Source organism: Protomyctophum parallelum (assembly GCF_964188405.1).
Source record: "Protomyctophum parallelum genome assembly, chromosome: 21".
NCBI lineage: Eukaryota > Metazoa > Chordata > Actinopteri > Myctophiformes > Myctophidae > Protomyctophum > Protomyctophum parallelum.
The window spans coordinates 25934630-25949582 of record NC_139713.1 but is presented as its reverse complement, the minus strand read 5'-3'; the positions used below and the strand labels follow the sequence as shown (position 1 = coordinate 25949582).

The 14953-nt window shown below is 42.7% G+C and overlaps 1 protein-coding gene across 1 annotated transcript; it reads right to left on the bottom strand.

Annotated features, from left to right (window-relative positions):
* Positions 1 to 1168: 1168 nt before the first annotated feature.
* On the bottom strand, positions 1169 to 9212 carry bhmt (betaine-homocysteine methyltransferase). The gene is made up of 8 exons (XM_083793526.1): positions 9083 to 9212; positions 7700 to 7832; positions 6411 to 6523; positions 4927 to 5118; positions 4389 to 4536; positions 4027 to 4209; positions 3235 to 3463; positions 1169 to 2316 (listed from the first exon to the last, which is right to left on the bottom strand). The coding sequence occupies exons 1-8, from the start codon at positions 9104 to 9106 to the stop codon at positions 2136 to 2138; spliced, it is 1203 nt and encodes a 400-aa protein (XP_083649652.1). The 5' UTR covers positions 9107 to 9212; the 3' UTR covers positions 1169 to 2135.
* Positions 9213 to 14953: the final 5741 nt, after the last annotated feature.

Sequence of the window (14953 nt, the reverse complement as noted above, 5' to 3'; positions counted from 1 at the left end):
GAAAAGCTTCTGCTGATGGAAAGATTAAAGCTGTCTTTCAGGATGAAATGTAAAATAGTCAATGTGCAGTAGTTATCCTCATCGGGTGAAGATGAGAGTCATGCAGGCAGCAGTCCTCCAGAGGGCAGCAGAGCTCAGGTCTTCACTCAGGGCTGCTGAGTCACAGGGGTGAGGAATCACTGGTAGACAATTGATTTATACAGTACACACAGTCACACACAGAGGTGGGACGATATGTGTACCTCATGATGTCGATGCGATATTTAGCCCTTGATAATGTCACTATTTAATACAGTATATTTAAATATTCAACACAGATTTCATCAATGCTATATCACGATATATGAAAATGAAAAAATAACCTTCACAAATGCAGTCATAAAATGTGTTACTGTACTAAACACAATCTAAATCCAAATGTGTGTTGAACCAATAATGGTCATAAGCTGTCTTGTACAATGAGTGGATACATTTAGGTTTGCCAACCGTCCCTTGAAATACGGAATCTCCACTTTTTGGAACGTGTTCCTTATTGAACTGATAAGGGACACAATCAGTCGAACACACAATCTTATACTAGTTTATTATAATAGGGTATTATTTAACCACTTAAACCCTATTTGTAAACTGGACCACCTGAGTTATCTCTGTACTGGGACTGCTTTATTCTGTCTACACCAAATGTAAACGCAAGCTGTAACAAATCTCAAAGTGCTACATGGCCTAAATAGTTAAGAAAATATATGAAAAGGTTAAAATAGCTGTGGTTACCATTACACAAATCTATCTCTCTCACTCATATACACATACTGTAGTGTTTTTAGAGAGTTTAGAGAATGTGTAGAGAATTTACCCTTCACCAGTATTAAACAAGAAAACCTGCCCCACTATAGAGTGGGCAGGAAAAAAATATTGTGGGGCAATTTTATATTGGCTCAACCAAGTTTGTTTGGGCAGGGTGCACATTGGCCAGTTTTCAGTACATTTACTTCGACTTATAGTTACTTTGCAGATTTTGATTATGGATTTGCTATTTTCCCAAATACTACAGTACATTTGACAACTTGAAAATTGAGCTTTTTCTTATAACAGAGTAGGCTATTTCAAAGTACTTTTTCCATCACTGATAAGAATGTTTAGATTTAGAATGAATTCAGACAAAAGCAAACAGAACTCAATAACTTTATTGTCAGAGAATGTAGAATATGTAAGTACTACTGTACCATACACAGGACAGGACATTAAGTTGTACCCACAGTGACAATGAGGAATTTAATATTTGGCACTTGGAGTGTCACAATAAGGCATTGGAGTGTTACAATAAGGTCCTAAAAAGACAAAGACATCAGCACTGGTTTGTAAACATTAAGGGAATGTGGGAGACATTGTAACCTCAAACTCCACCCCTGGAATATGTCAATATATCAATTGTCAGTATTAACCACTTAAAACCTATGGTTTGTTGTCTGGGGTTTCCCAGGGGTCTACACTAGGTCCCTGCTTTTTATGGAGTGACTTGAGCTTGTAGACCGGCTATTTCCTGTGAATGTTCCACACGGAATCATGGCTCTTGACCTAAACCTCCAAATTATTCCAATAAAATAATACAATGTATTTGGTTTGTTTGTTGACAGAATGGAGTTTCTTTAAAATTTGAGATCACATCAAAATGCAAACTAAGGGACATACACAACAGCACTGTGAATATAATTTGAACTATTATTGTTGAGTACTGTCGTCATATACAGTAGTTGCGGGGTGGACTTGATGGTGGATTGATTGATAAAATGGTATAGTTGTTATATGTTCTTGGTGTGGCCAGCCCTTAGGAATGTCTCCAGCAGTGACACACACAAAATGCACTAGTCTCCTTTTGGTTTAAAAGCTACAACCTGAGCAAAACAGAAGTTACAATATTGTCCTCAAATCCCTTAAAACTATAGTTTCACTTTGACGCTTTACATTTTTCAGAGGCGATTATTTTGTAACAGTTGTGACTTTCATTTTGAAACGAAGCCATTGAGTATCTATTGGTTCTATGCTCTTTAGTGTGTGAGCAATGTGACTACATTTTATTCCACTGGTCGAACCTTTACTACTCCCAGCCACCCCCTCTCCATACCCAGGAGAAGTGCTCATTGGCTGCCCTTGGCCTTTTCGAATAGCTGTTTCAGCTGATCTTGGGTGGTAGCCTCCTTTTGCTGCATCAGGTCACCGTGACCTTTAGTGACGCCCCAGCCATCGGGGGTGGACATGGAGGGACACATGGGACGCCCTGATGCTGGCTTGAGTGTCTCCCAGTATTCACGACGGGCCCTGGACACAAGAACAACATGGATAATTCATTGTGATACAACATCTGTAGGGCATTACAAGCCTGGACAATGATCCATAACCTTTCCTTAAAACACAATGGACATACACACTCTTTGCTAAAGCATCCTGGACAGTGCTCCATGCGTCCTAGTCTCCTATACCCCCTTCTCTAAAGGCCTAAAACACCCTGTACAATGCTCAACACATACTAGACTCTACTACTCCCTTCCCTAAAACACCCTGGCCAACGCTCAACACATACTATAGACTCTCTTCCTTCCCTAAAACACCCTGGACAACGCTCAACACATACTATAGACTCTTCTCCCTTCCCTAAAACACCCTGGACAACGCTCAACACATACTATAGACTCTTCTCCCTTCCCTAAAACACCCTGGACAACGCTCAACACATACTATAGACTCTCTTCCTTCCCTAAAACACCCTGGACAACGCTCAACACATACTATAGACTCTTCTTCCTTCCCTAAAACACCCTGAACAACGCTCAACACATACTATAGACTCTTCTCCCTTCCCTAAAACACCCTGGACAACGCTCAACACATACTATAGACTCTTCTCCCTTCCCTAAAACACCCTGGCCAATGCTCCACATGTCCTAAACATTCCACACACCCTACAGTATAACCTAGAATCTTTCCTCTTCCCAAACACCCTATAGACTCTTCTCCCTCTTAGCTCCCAAACTGGAATAAACTCCCTATGCAGTCAGAACTGCAGTGCCAGTCTCAGTCCACAGTCTAAAGACTCACCTCTTCAGTTTGTTTGTTAACAAGAGTTAATCTTTACTCTGCTTATTCTGATTTTGTAGCATACTTGTACACCGTACTGTACAATAGAAGCATCTGCGGAACTGTAAATTGTGAGTAAAAGGTAATAGCCTGCCTGTTTACCTGGCTCTAACCCATGGTTTGGTGTGCATCTCCAGGCCGGCGCCCCAGTTGCCATGCTTCTCGGAGGCAGCGGGTAGGAAGCCCCTCTCAGGTGCCAGCTCCTCGGCAAGGGCACGGATGTGGTAGGGCTCGAACCCGCAGCAGCCTCCGATGTAGCGGATGCCGGCGTTGTAAGCCTCCCGCGCATACCTGTGCATGTCCCATCTGGTCAGGATCCTGGGCTCCAAAGCTGTAGGAGAGGAGGCAGTGGTGTAAGTACATTTACTTAATTTACTTACTTATTATACTTTACTCTACTACATTTATTTGAAAACTTTAGTTACTTTGTAGAATTAGATTATTAATACAAAACCTACATTAACCACCTCAACCCTATAGACATTTTGGTCATTCGAACATTTTTTTTAACTTTTTTGAAAAACCTTTTAACCCTTGAACTCCCGTTGATGTAATTGTCGTAATAACGACAAAATCCAGCACTCCCGTTGACGTAATTGACGTAAAAAGATATATATTGTTGTTGTTTTTTGTTTTGTTTTTACACAAAACAAATGGCATTCAAAAATGTCGTCTAGAGCTGGCAGAAGGGACTGAAAAGCTGCTATATGGGGTGGCAGTCCATAAAATGGTTCAAATAGCCGATCTACACGCTCACAGTGTGTCAATGTAGATCGGCTAGTTGGACTATTTAAAAATGTTTTTAAAAATAAAAAATGGCATATAAGTTTAGGGATAAGGTGTGGCACAAGATAGGGCCCTAAGAATCAGAATTTGGACAGAATCATAACATACAGAAGGGAAACTCGGCCAGGTCGATGAAGCCTTGGCAGTTGCAGTCGGGGGTGTGGTAGGCCAGGGGTTGGATCATGTAGTGAGCCTTCAGTCCGGCCTTCTCCACCCCTTCCTTCATCAGCTTGACCGTCTGCACACACGTCATGGGGTCAAAGTGGCAGTTCACTCCCACGATCTGGGCACCTACGGGTGAGAGACAGAGAGAAGTGTGAGACATTTGACACCCAAAATGTGGAGATACATATGCAAAGTTTGTCGCACAAATTAAGTACTGAAATGTTTGACCTGCTGTTTCGCTATTATTGTGGGATTTTTCAATGTTTGTGTGCGTGCGTGCGTGTGGCGTGGGTGCGTTCGTGTACCAGCTTTGACGAGCCTGACAGCACAGTCTCCAGGGGTCACTCCATTCAGGTCTCCCTGGGGGCCGATGCACATAGTGGCCGCCACCGGCTTCCCGGTGTTCCTCAAAACCTGCACCGCCCACTCTGCCTCCTCCACATGCTCAAAGTACTGCCCCCCCCCATACACACACACACACACGCGCGCGCGTGCACACACACACACACACATGCACACCAGGTTTCCCAGGTAAACAATCAAACAAGACTAAACAAGCTCATTTCTGCTAAAAGAACATTTTAACTCTGTACGATTGCCATCTGTCTGTCTGTCAATCTGTGAACTCCGGGTGAGCTGGGTTGCATAAATTGTACAATTCCACCCCATAGAATGGGGACATTTGTATGCAATTCCTTTCCATTCAAGGAGTGATTCATAGTGGATTGGGTGCTCTCTAACAAATAAAACTCAAGCCAAGGGTTGTTGGCTTGAGTAAGGGATCATATAGACAACAATCTGGAGGAGGGTAAAAAAAAAGGACGTTGTCACGTCGTGCTGTACCTCTGCGATCATGAAGTCGACGTTCTTCTCCACGAACACGTCCATCTGCTTCTTGAAGATGCCCTTGACCTCGACCTCGCTCTTACAGGACAGGTAGGAGGGGGTCTGAGACACGCCCCCCGCCACCAGGCCGTCCCCTTCCTCTGCCACCTCCCTGGCCAGGTCACACGCCGCCTCGTTGATCTGCTTTCCCTGCAGGAAAATGGATTGCCAGAGTTTTCATCCCAATTATAAGACCTGAGGCCGATTCTACAAAATGCCTTCCAAAGCAGTATAGTTCTCAAAAACTTTTGTGCCAAGGACTCACAACTTGTTATATATTTGGCCGCGGAGTGGACAGGACGCCACCTGAATAGCTGAAATCTAAAATGGGAAATCTATAGGGTTCCCAACCGCCCCTTGAAATAATGTCCCTTATAGAAATTATATGGGACACACTTTGTTCCTTATTGTTCCTTATAAAAGACGTGTCCCTTTGTTGAACCGATAAGGGACACACTTTAGTTCCTTGTTTTTGGAATCAATCGATGACACAAATTCAAACCAATCATATAACATATAGTATATTATATAATAAATACAGGTTGTTAACCACTTAGTAAACTGAGTTGAGTCTGTACTTGGACTGCTTTCCCCCTGGTCGGTTATGTTGTATATGAAGGCCGGGGTTCAAGTGGTTGATATAATGGCGCGCACGCACACAAGCACACACACACGATGAAGGCTGCAGATTCAATCAGTGTTTTATATGCTGGTGGGTCTTAAGTGTTCGCGTTCATCAAAACGTATAAAACAGTTATTACTTAATTACCGCCTAAGACCTAGAAAAATTACGTGCAAAATAGGGCCCAGAGTGAGTAGACAGAAATGCTGGCATCTCATAATGTGCATTAGAGAGGGTCTGTTATATGAAGATAAGGTTGAAAATGGGTGAAGTGTATGCTCCTTAATTGCGTGTCCTACTCGGACACAGACAATGGGGTGGGGAGTTGAACCGAGGACCTTCTTTTTCCCAGAAGGCCTCTCTCTAACCACTCAGCCATGGTCGCCCCTCGAAGCTTTGCAGTCATGGTAAACTATTTGGGTCATAGAGTTCAACACATGTGTAGCAGGATGCGCGTTGTTGCCAAGTGTGGGAGAGCTGAATGAATGGCATGCGTGAAGGTCTCACACACACACGCACGCACGCACGCACATGTCACCCCGCATTATCTGTGTCTCCCACACCATTCATCCAGCAACAGCTGGAAGATAAGCATTTGCTGTCGGGGAGGGGGGGGGACGGGGACGGGGACGGGGGACTTAAGTGTGACTGCGTGTTTAAAAAATATTGAACCAATGAAATGTATCAGCAAGAGCGTGTAACTAAATAATAACCACATTGGAGCCATGGGAACACTGTATAGGTTGTTTTTCTTTTTGACCATTTCCTGAAAAGTAGCGGTCTTGGACATACAGAGACGGTACGACAGCTCTATACTCACAGTGAATCGTGGAGCGTTGCCTCTGTTCTCCAGCTTGTCATCACTGGCGTAAAACGTAAACGTCTGCATGACGTTCGCGCCAGCCCGCAGGAACTCGCGATGCAGCTGACGAACTGAAACAAGCAAATGTTTAACCGTTCGTGTTTAGCAGTGCACGTGTAAAGTTTTACAGGTTAGCAGTGTGAACAAAAAAAAGCTAAAACGCACCACTCGTGACGTCATGGCTAAGCATGGAATGTGATGTCTGATGATTTATGATGATATGAGCACCGCTCACTTCACACAAGTGTGATTTTTTTCCTCTTCGAAAACAAACCGCCTGCGGACTCCTAGGCTACTTAAGCAGTGACATCATTTTGCAGCCACAGTGGGCACCCCTCACACGAGTGTGATTAATTGTTTTTATTTAGTATATAAAGGGAAGCTCCGCACACTCAGATCTGCACACAATCAGTTTATTTTTGGCAAGCTTTCGGTCTACTGACCTTCTTCATGCCTGAAGAAGGTCAGTAGTAGAAAGCTTGCCAAAAATAAACGGATTGTGCGCTCCGCACACTCAGATCTGCGCACAATCAGTTTATTTTTGGCAAGCTTTCGGTCTACTGACCTTCTTCATGCCTGAAGAAGGTCAGTAGACCGAAAGCTTGCCAAAAATAAACGGATTGTGCGCAGATCTGAGTGTGCAGAGCTTCCCTTTATTTTTCCTCATACTCCTTTTGTGGCTCCAGCACCTCTCTAAAGTTTTTTTCAGCAGATGAGCGGTGGTTCCTTTTCTATTTTATTTAGTATATAAAATATAGAAAGTGGGTGAAGTGATCCTTTTTTCCTCCCTATTATTTCATCATACTGTATCACTTAAAGTACACTGTTAAATTAAATCATTCTGTAATGATGATATATGGAAGAGTATGACCAGTGACCACCAAATACAACCACTGCACATGTAGCATTTGGTCTTTTGAAAATAGCCAATCTACAAGCTCATAATGCGTTGCATTGCAACGCATACTGTAAATGTAGTGGAGTAAAAGTAAACATTTTGCCTCTCAAAATGTAGTGGAGTAGTCTAGAATTAAAAGTACTGAAATTGGGAGATACTCAAAATTGTACAGTATACTTTAGGTCTACATCACTAACACTAACAAGCTTCAGAGTAATTAATTAATGAATGAGTGAACATGTAAGCAACTTCAGGGCAATTATTAATGAACTAATGAAGGTTTAATGAGCATTAACCATGGCTTCAGGGTAATTATTAATGAACTAATGAAGGTTTATTGAACACTAACCAGCTTCAGGGTACTCTGCAGCAGCCTCGGGGGTCCAGGGTCCTGCCTTCACGTAACCTCTCTTCTCCAGAGCGAAGACGAAACCTCCGTCCCCGATGACCACCTCCCCCGCATCCAACCGCTCCAAAACATTCTGGAAAATAGAAAAATATATTAAAATACACATTTAACCCGAGTCTAGAACTAGAACACTAAATATACTTTTTGTCACACCATCACTAAACTAGGTATATTTGTTTCATTAAAAATATTTCTCATCAAAATATATCAGTATAGGGGCAACAAATCGTTGGCTATTATGGCTATTATTTTAAAAAGATATTCCTGAAAAAATGTATGGAGCTGGGAACTTTTCCTTTGGTCCATTCTTGGGACATGAATGATTCTCCAAAAAGTTCTTGAATAGTATCGTTTTTATTCTTATTTAGTCATTATGCCAATTCATTCATCCCAACACACATTTATGTCACTGCTGTTGTATAGTACTGGCTCACGTACGTGACCTGCTAGTGAGGAGCCCCCACCGAGAGGACGTAGAGCTACTCCTCCCGTCCAACATTGATATAGCAGTGGGTGTGGTTTTCTGGTGTATGCCACTAAAACATCGGCCATTCATTTTTTAAAAATTTCTACAGAATCAAAGGTTTTATGGTCATACTTCACCAGGATCCTGGATGCCCTTGATTCTAGGCTTAAAATAATTTATATTTTTGTAAATTTCTATGGGAATTTTGTGTATTTTTCTGTGGCCCCAGAAAACCACGGCCCCTGCTATGCCCTATAATACATGCAATGATACATATCAACTTCTTCACCTGGCTTTCCTCCCCCAAACACAACCCATTGTGTCTGTAAACTCTGAGATTATGCTCGACAAAGACGGATGCACCACGGTGGAATCGAACCCCCAGACTCTGCAGTGAATGCAGGCAACTGCTTTACCGCACTCCCCTGCATCCAAGCGCTTAACACATTCTGCAAAGTAACTTTTTATCAACAAAAAGTGCATCAGTGGATATCAAACGTTTTCAAGTATCTATCTATATATCTATCTATCTTATATCTTATCTTATCTATCTATCTATCTATCTATCTATCTATCTATCTATCTATCTATCTATCTATCTATCTATCTATCTATCTATCTATCTATCTATCTATTCCATTTCAAAATGCTTTATGATAAAATATGCTTCACATCTATCTATCTATCTATCTATCTATCTATCTATCTATCTATCTATCTATCTATCTATCTATCTATCTATCTATCTATCTATCTATCTATCTATCTATCTATCTATCTGCAAAGGTTTTGTTCCCCTTTTTTAATCACACTTTGCAAGTGATGTTTTGTTTTAAATGCAGTAAGAATGGGCTCACCCTCTTGGATCCTGCTGGTGCCATGGTCTCTGCAGAGTGTTGCAGAACTTCTTGTTCTTGTCTTTAAGCGGCAGAAAATAGCCTGTTTCTCCTGCGAGTGGTGAGAATGGAGACTGAGGGGGTTGTCCACACACGTCCCATAGCTTTTATAGTAAGAGGCTAGAGCAGAGGGGTGTGGTCATGGAGGAAAGTAAATAAGTACTTTTACTCAAATACTGATATTTACTGTAAGTACAAATTTGAGGGGGGGGGGGGGGGGGGGGGTTCTTAAAAAAACAAAACAAAAAAACGTTTACTTAAGTTTTTTTATACTTTTACTCCACTACTTGTCAGAGGCTAATATTGTACTTTTTACTCCATGCACAGTTACTGGTTATTTTTGCAGATTATTACAAAATGTACCTTGACCAGAGGTCATCAACATGTCCGTACACGGACAAAGGCATAGGAGGGCAGAACTGGAAAATACTTTCACCGTTGGGAGAAAAGTGTTTAAAATATAACACAATATTACTATAATAACACTTGAGTCCACTATCATAATCCGTGGAAACCCTTGATCACCATCAGAACTCCATCTTAGAGGTTTGTTCACCAGCTGATCGAAGTTAGGGGCCCTTGCGTGAAACTAGTTGTGACACTGCATTCCTGTCATGCACTTTCATTTCATTATTTATCACACAAAATAGCCTACATTGTTCTGACTCTCATCTTTCTTTTTCCATTGTTCCACGTGCACACCCAACCATGCAAGCTAGGTCTTAGACTTTCTCTACATAATAAGAATATCACCACTATCATAGGAGGCCTTAGCTATGTTTCACCAGTTTCAATTGAAACAGGCCTCCACCCTCAGTCCAACTGACTGTCAGACATCAGTCAACTCCCCGCCACCCATAGCCCTCTATCTCTCTCACTCGCTGCCTTGCTCTCTCCCACGATGTTAAGTTGCACCTATTTCCTGTTAATAACCTGGGTAAAATGTGCGGCATTGGGAGGTAAAGGGGAGACACTTTATTGTGAAGGGAGAGGTGTTGTTCCTGCGTAATTGTCGAGAGTGATGGCTACATGTGCGCGATATAGAACAGTCCAAACTAGTTGTATCAATACGGCTGTATCAACAGAATATGTGATAGATGTATATGGGGGCCTCATATTTGACCTTGAAACGGGCCTCCAGATTCATAAGGCCGCCCCTGACCACTATCGAAGCTACCTTACCTTACCTTTGGCAAGATATTGGCAAGAGATTTTTACCAGAATATATATATATATATATATATATATATATATATATATATATGCGGCGACATGGACATAAGGGCTACGCTTGCATGCGGGCCCTTTGTCTAAGACAAATTTCTTCCTCGGGAGACAAATAATAAAGAACCTTGAACCTTGATATATATATATATGTATATATATATATATATATATATATATTCTGGTAAAAAATATTGATCATTTATTTTGTCTGTGGTGAAAACAAAATATTTATGCAAATGTCCATCACAAGCTGGCATTGTGACCACCCCTGACCTTGACTACTTAATTACATGCTCTTCCAAAACATTTAGAATTTAAAACGTTTGCCTTTTTTCTTTGGCACTTTAACTTAGCATCCATTTGTTCCATATATTTTGATGCATTTACCCATACAACTAAATGATTTTGTCTTAATAGAGTGATGCCCATTGGGAACACGTACATGCACCTTCAGTTATGCACAATGCATTGTGAGCTTATAGATCAGCTACTGTATTTGCAGACTGTATGACCCAGAAGATATAGGATTTCAATTGTAAATTTTGTATTTTTTCCCCCACCACTTCCATTTCCCCCCGAGATACTAATTTGTCTGTATGTATGCAGAACATGTCCTTACTTGTCTTTGGATTAGAAAAGATTGCACCCATGAAAAGCTACTGTGCACAGTATACTCATAAACCTGTGTGGTCTAATTCAAAGTTTTTTGCACTGTGCAGTGCAGTGCACACAGTTGAAACCTGTCCTGAAGAACCTGTTCTGTTCATGTATTTAAATTAGCTCCTTTTGGTTTTGCAAATACTGAAAGTATTTTGATTTCAGTGCCACTCAGACTCTCAAAATTACTTATTTAAATGACCACATGGAAAGTTATTTGTTTAACTGCATACTAGACAGACAGACAGACAGACAGACCAATGTGTTATCATAACTTATCACATAGACTTGGTGTACAGTAGCCTATGTCATATAGTACAAGTGGAGAATTAGTCTGAGTAAAGAAGGTGCGCTTGTTTTAGTCCCGAGGTGGAGCAAGTGGGAGGCTTTGATGTCCCTGCGGTACAAAGCGAGTGCTCTGTCTCTGCTCACAGCTGGCAACAACAAACAAAACAAAATAGCACTAGCAGCTATATACTGTACGCTAGAACTATAGCCTAAGATGTGGAGCAAGTGGGAGGCTTTGATGTCCCTGCGGTACAAAGCGAGTGCTCTGTCTCTGCTCACAGCTGGCAACAACAAACAAAACAAAATAGCACTAGCAGCTATATACTGTACGCTAGAACTATAGCCTAAGATTTAGACTCTCGTAGATGTATTTATCGATTCTGACATTTCCAATCTACGAGGGTCTAAGCCTTCATTAGCCATGGGTGTTCAATTTTTTGTACAAATGCAAAATGTAAGGTTCTTACATTGCTGCCCCACTTCTCAGGTTGGCTACGCAACCCTGCCCGCCAGAGGCGCTGTTGCGCATGGAGGACAGATCCAAGATGGATGACAGATTTAGAATTTCCGGTGTTGTGATATGTTGTGATTATTAATTCTGATTCATGTGTGGGGATTCTGGGGGAAAACATTATTGCTACGGGACCTGTCACCTTGGGGTTTCCCTGGCTCAAAGCCGGGGCCTATCAGGAGCCTTCCTTTCCTTATCTTCTTATCTTCATCCCCAGTTCCTGGTTACTGATGCCTGTGTCCCTATAGCGATGACATTAGGAAACGACAGTTTTCTACCTCTGGTCTGCTTTGAGGCAGGACTCCAGAGAAGAAGGGAAGTGTCAGCTTTGTAGCAGTGGCCGGCAAACTGTGTTCTTCTGGATCGGACTAGTGGAGAAGTAGGAAGGTTGCCCCACACACACACACACACACACACACACACACACACACACACACACACACACACACACACACACACACACACACACACAGGCCTTGAACTATTTATCATAAACACACAGCCTCTATAGGAAAACCGTGTGTGTGTGTGTGTGTGTGTGTGTGTGTGTGTGTGTGTGTGTGTGTGTGTGTGTGTGTGTGTGTGTGTGTGTGTGTGTGTGTGTGTGTGTGTGTGTGTGTGTGTGTGTGTGTGTGTGTGTGTGTGTGTGTGTGTGTGTGTGTGTGTGTGTGTGTGTGTGTGTGTGTGTGTGTGTGTGTGTGTGTGCGTGCGTGCGTGCGTGCGTGCGTGCGTGCGTGCGTGCGTGCGTGCGTACGTGTGCGTGTGTGTCACTGTCAGGTTATTCAGACTGGATCAAACAGGAACTGATAAACACTGCACTATACAGGCAGGAAGGCAGGCAGGGTATTCATTTCAATGGATGTTGCTCAGTGGCGTTTTTAAGCACCCGGAAGAACGCTATACTTCCGCATTTGCGGCAGTGCAAACGAACGCTCAATGTTAAACCCATAGAGTTATAAAGGATAGAGGGCGGAATTGGTGTCCAAAATGCGGAAGTGCTCAATGTTATTAAAACCCGAGCTGCACAGGGATCCTCATGCTAAATGCAGGGGCCTGCCTGCATTCTCTGCTCTGACCACTATGTCTCGTGGCTTCAGAGTTGGCCAGCCATTCTGGGGGCTTGCATGTGCAGGCACACTAGCCTGCCCTCTGCCCCGCCAGGCTGTATGATTTGTGGTCTAGACTCTAGAGAGTCTAGACCACAGACTCTAGAGGGGCGGATTCAAATTTGCCAGTGAAAACAGAGGTTCACTGATCTGTGTGTCTGCCTTCCTCCTCACCTCCCCTGCCCTTTTTAGAGTTTTTAGATTCCAATTTACAATTTACAATTTAGGCATTTAGCAGACGCTCTTAATCCAGAGCGATTTACAATAATCAAGAACAAAAGCATGGGAATACATCACAAAAGCATTTATCATAAAACATGCGTAAGCTAAGAAAGTAACAGTGGAATATCTATATTATGAGACTATACATATAAACTATATATATATACTACTATGCTATACATATGTACTATGGCGTGCTATGACTATATACAATGCAATTATAGTGCCGTCTACATAACATGCTATAAGTCTGTATCAGATGCTATCTAAGTCTACAGAAATGCTATCTAAGGGGGTAGGGGAAGTGCTATGGGCCATGATGGAGTCTAAAAAGGTGGGTTTTCAGACTACGGCGGAAGATTGGGAGTGATGCTGCAGTTCTGACTGCAATGGGAAGTGCATTCCACAGTTTTGGAGCCAGAAGGGAGAAGAGTTTGGGACGTGTGGAGCGTTGTCCCGGCGTTTTTAGTGAGGGTACTTCCAGCTTCCCTGCGTTGGCTGATCTGAGTGCGCGGGAGGGTTTGTAGGGTTCAATCATACTTGCAAGATATGGGGGAGCCATACCTTTGGTTGCCTTGAATGCCAGCATCAGAGTTTTGTATTCTGTGCGGGCAGCGACCGGGAGCCAGTGGAGGGAGCGGAGCAGGGGGGAGACATGTGAGAATTTTGGCTGGTTGAAGACCAAGCGAGCTGCGGCATTTTGGATCAGCTGGAGAGGCTTAAGTGCACATGCTGGTAGGCCAGTAAGGAGGGAGTTACAATAGTCGAGTTTTGACAAGACTGTTGTCTGGATTAGGAGCTGGGCTGATTCCTGGGTGAGGAACGGTCTAATTCGTCGTATATTATAGAGTGTGAACCTACAGGATCGAGTGACAGCTGTGATGTGAGCTTTGAACGAGAGCTGACTGTCCAGGACAACACCGAGGTTCCTGGCTGTTTGGACAGACGTTACCAGGGCGTTGTCTACGGAGATAGTTAGCTCCCGCATAGGGCAGGACTTAGCTGGGAAGAAGAGAAGCTCAGTCTTGTCTGGGTTCAGCTTGAGGTGATTGGAGGACATCCACTGTGAGATGTCAGCCAGGCATTCCCAGCTATTCTCACTAAAGCACTTTTTAAATAGTGCTTAAGTTGTTCATTTACAGTGTTTTAAGTTGTTGTTGTAACATTTGTAAATCCCTGCATTAAATAAATGGACGTTGAGCTAAGATGTGACCTATAGCATTCAGTGCTTGAGTATACTGGTACTCAAGTATATCTACTTTTATGACCTTTTGACTCCACCACAGTTCTAGGAAGGGACCCAATAGGTTACAAAAATACATTAGGAATGAAGCAATTAAGCCCTAGCAGTGAGAACGGCATAGGCAGCGTAGCATTGTGACTGGTTGGTGGTTGCACCGTTGCACGCTTGTAGATCGACTATTTTCTCTATTTTTGAAATATTCGAAAAATGCAGTAGAGTATAAAGAAAATGCACTTTGTAATTTGGACTTTTGAATACTTGAGTATAGGCTATATGCCCTATCCTATTCCACTACTTTATAACTCCAGTAAAATATTACTTAATTACTTTTCACTCGTGGTTCAATTTGACCACAAGCCACTGGGACCCATGAAGTGGCTTGTGGTCAAATTGAACCACGAGTGACTGGGGTGAGTACTTTGAGCTTTGACATCTGACCTATATTTGGAGACTCGGTGGTGACGGGGTTAAAAAAGGGTGGATCAGGGTAAAGTTTCTCCGTGTGCGTGGCTGTAGGCCTACGTGTGTGTGTGTGTGTGTGTGTGTGTGTGTGTGTGTGTGTGTGTGTGTGTGTGTGT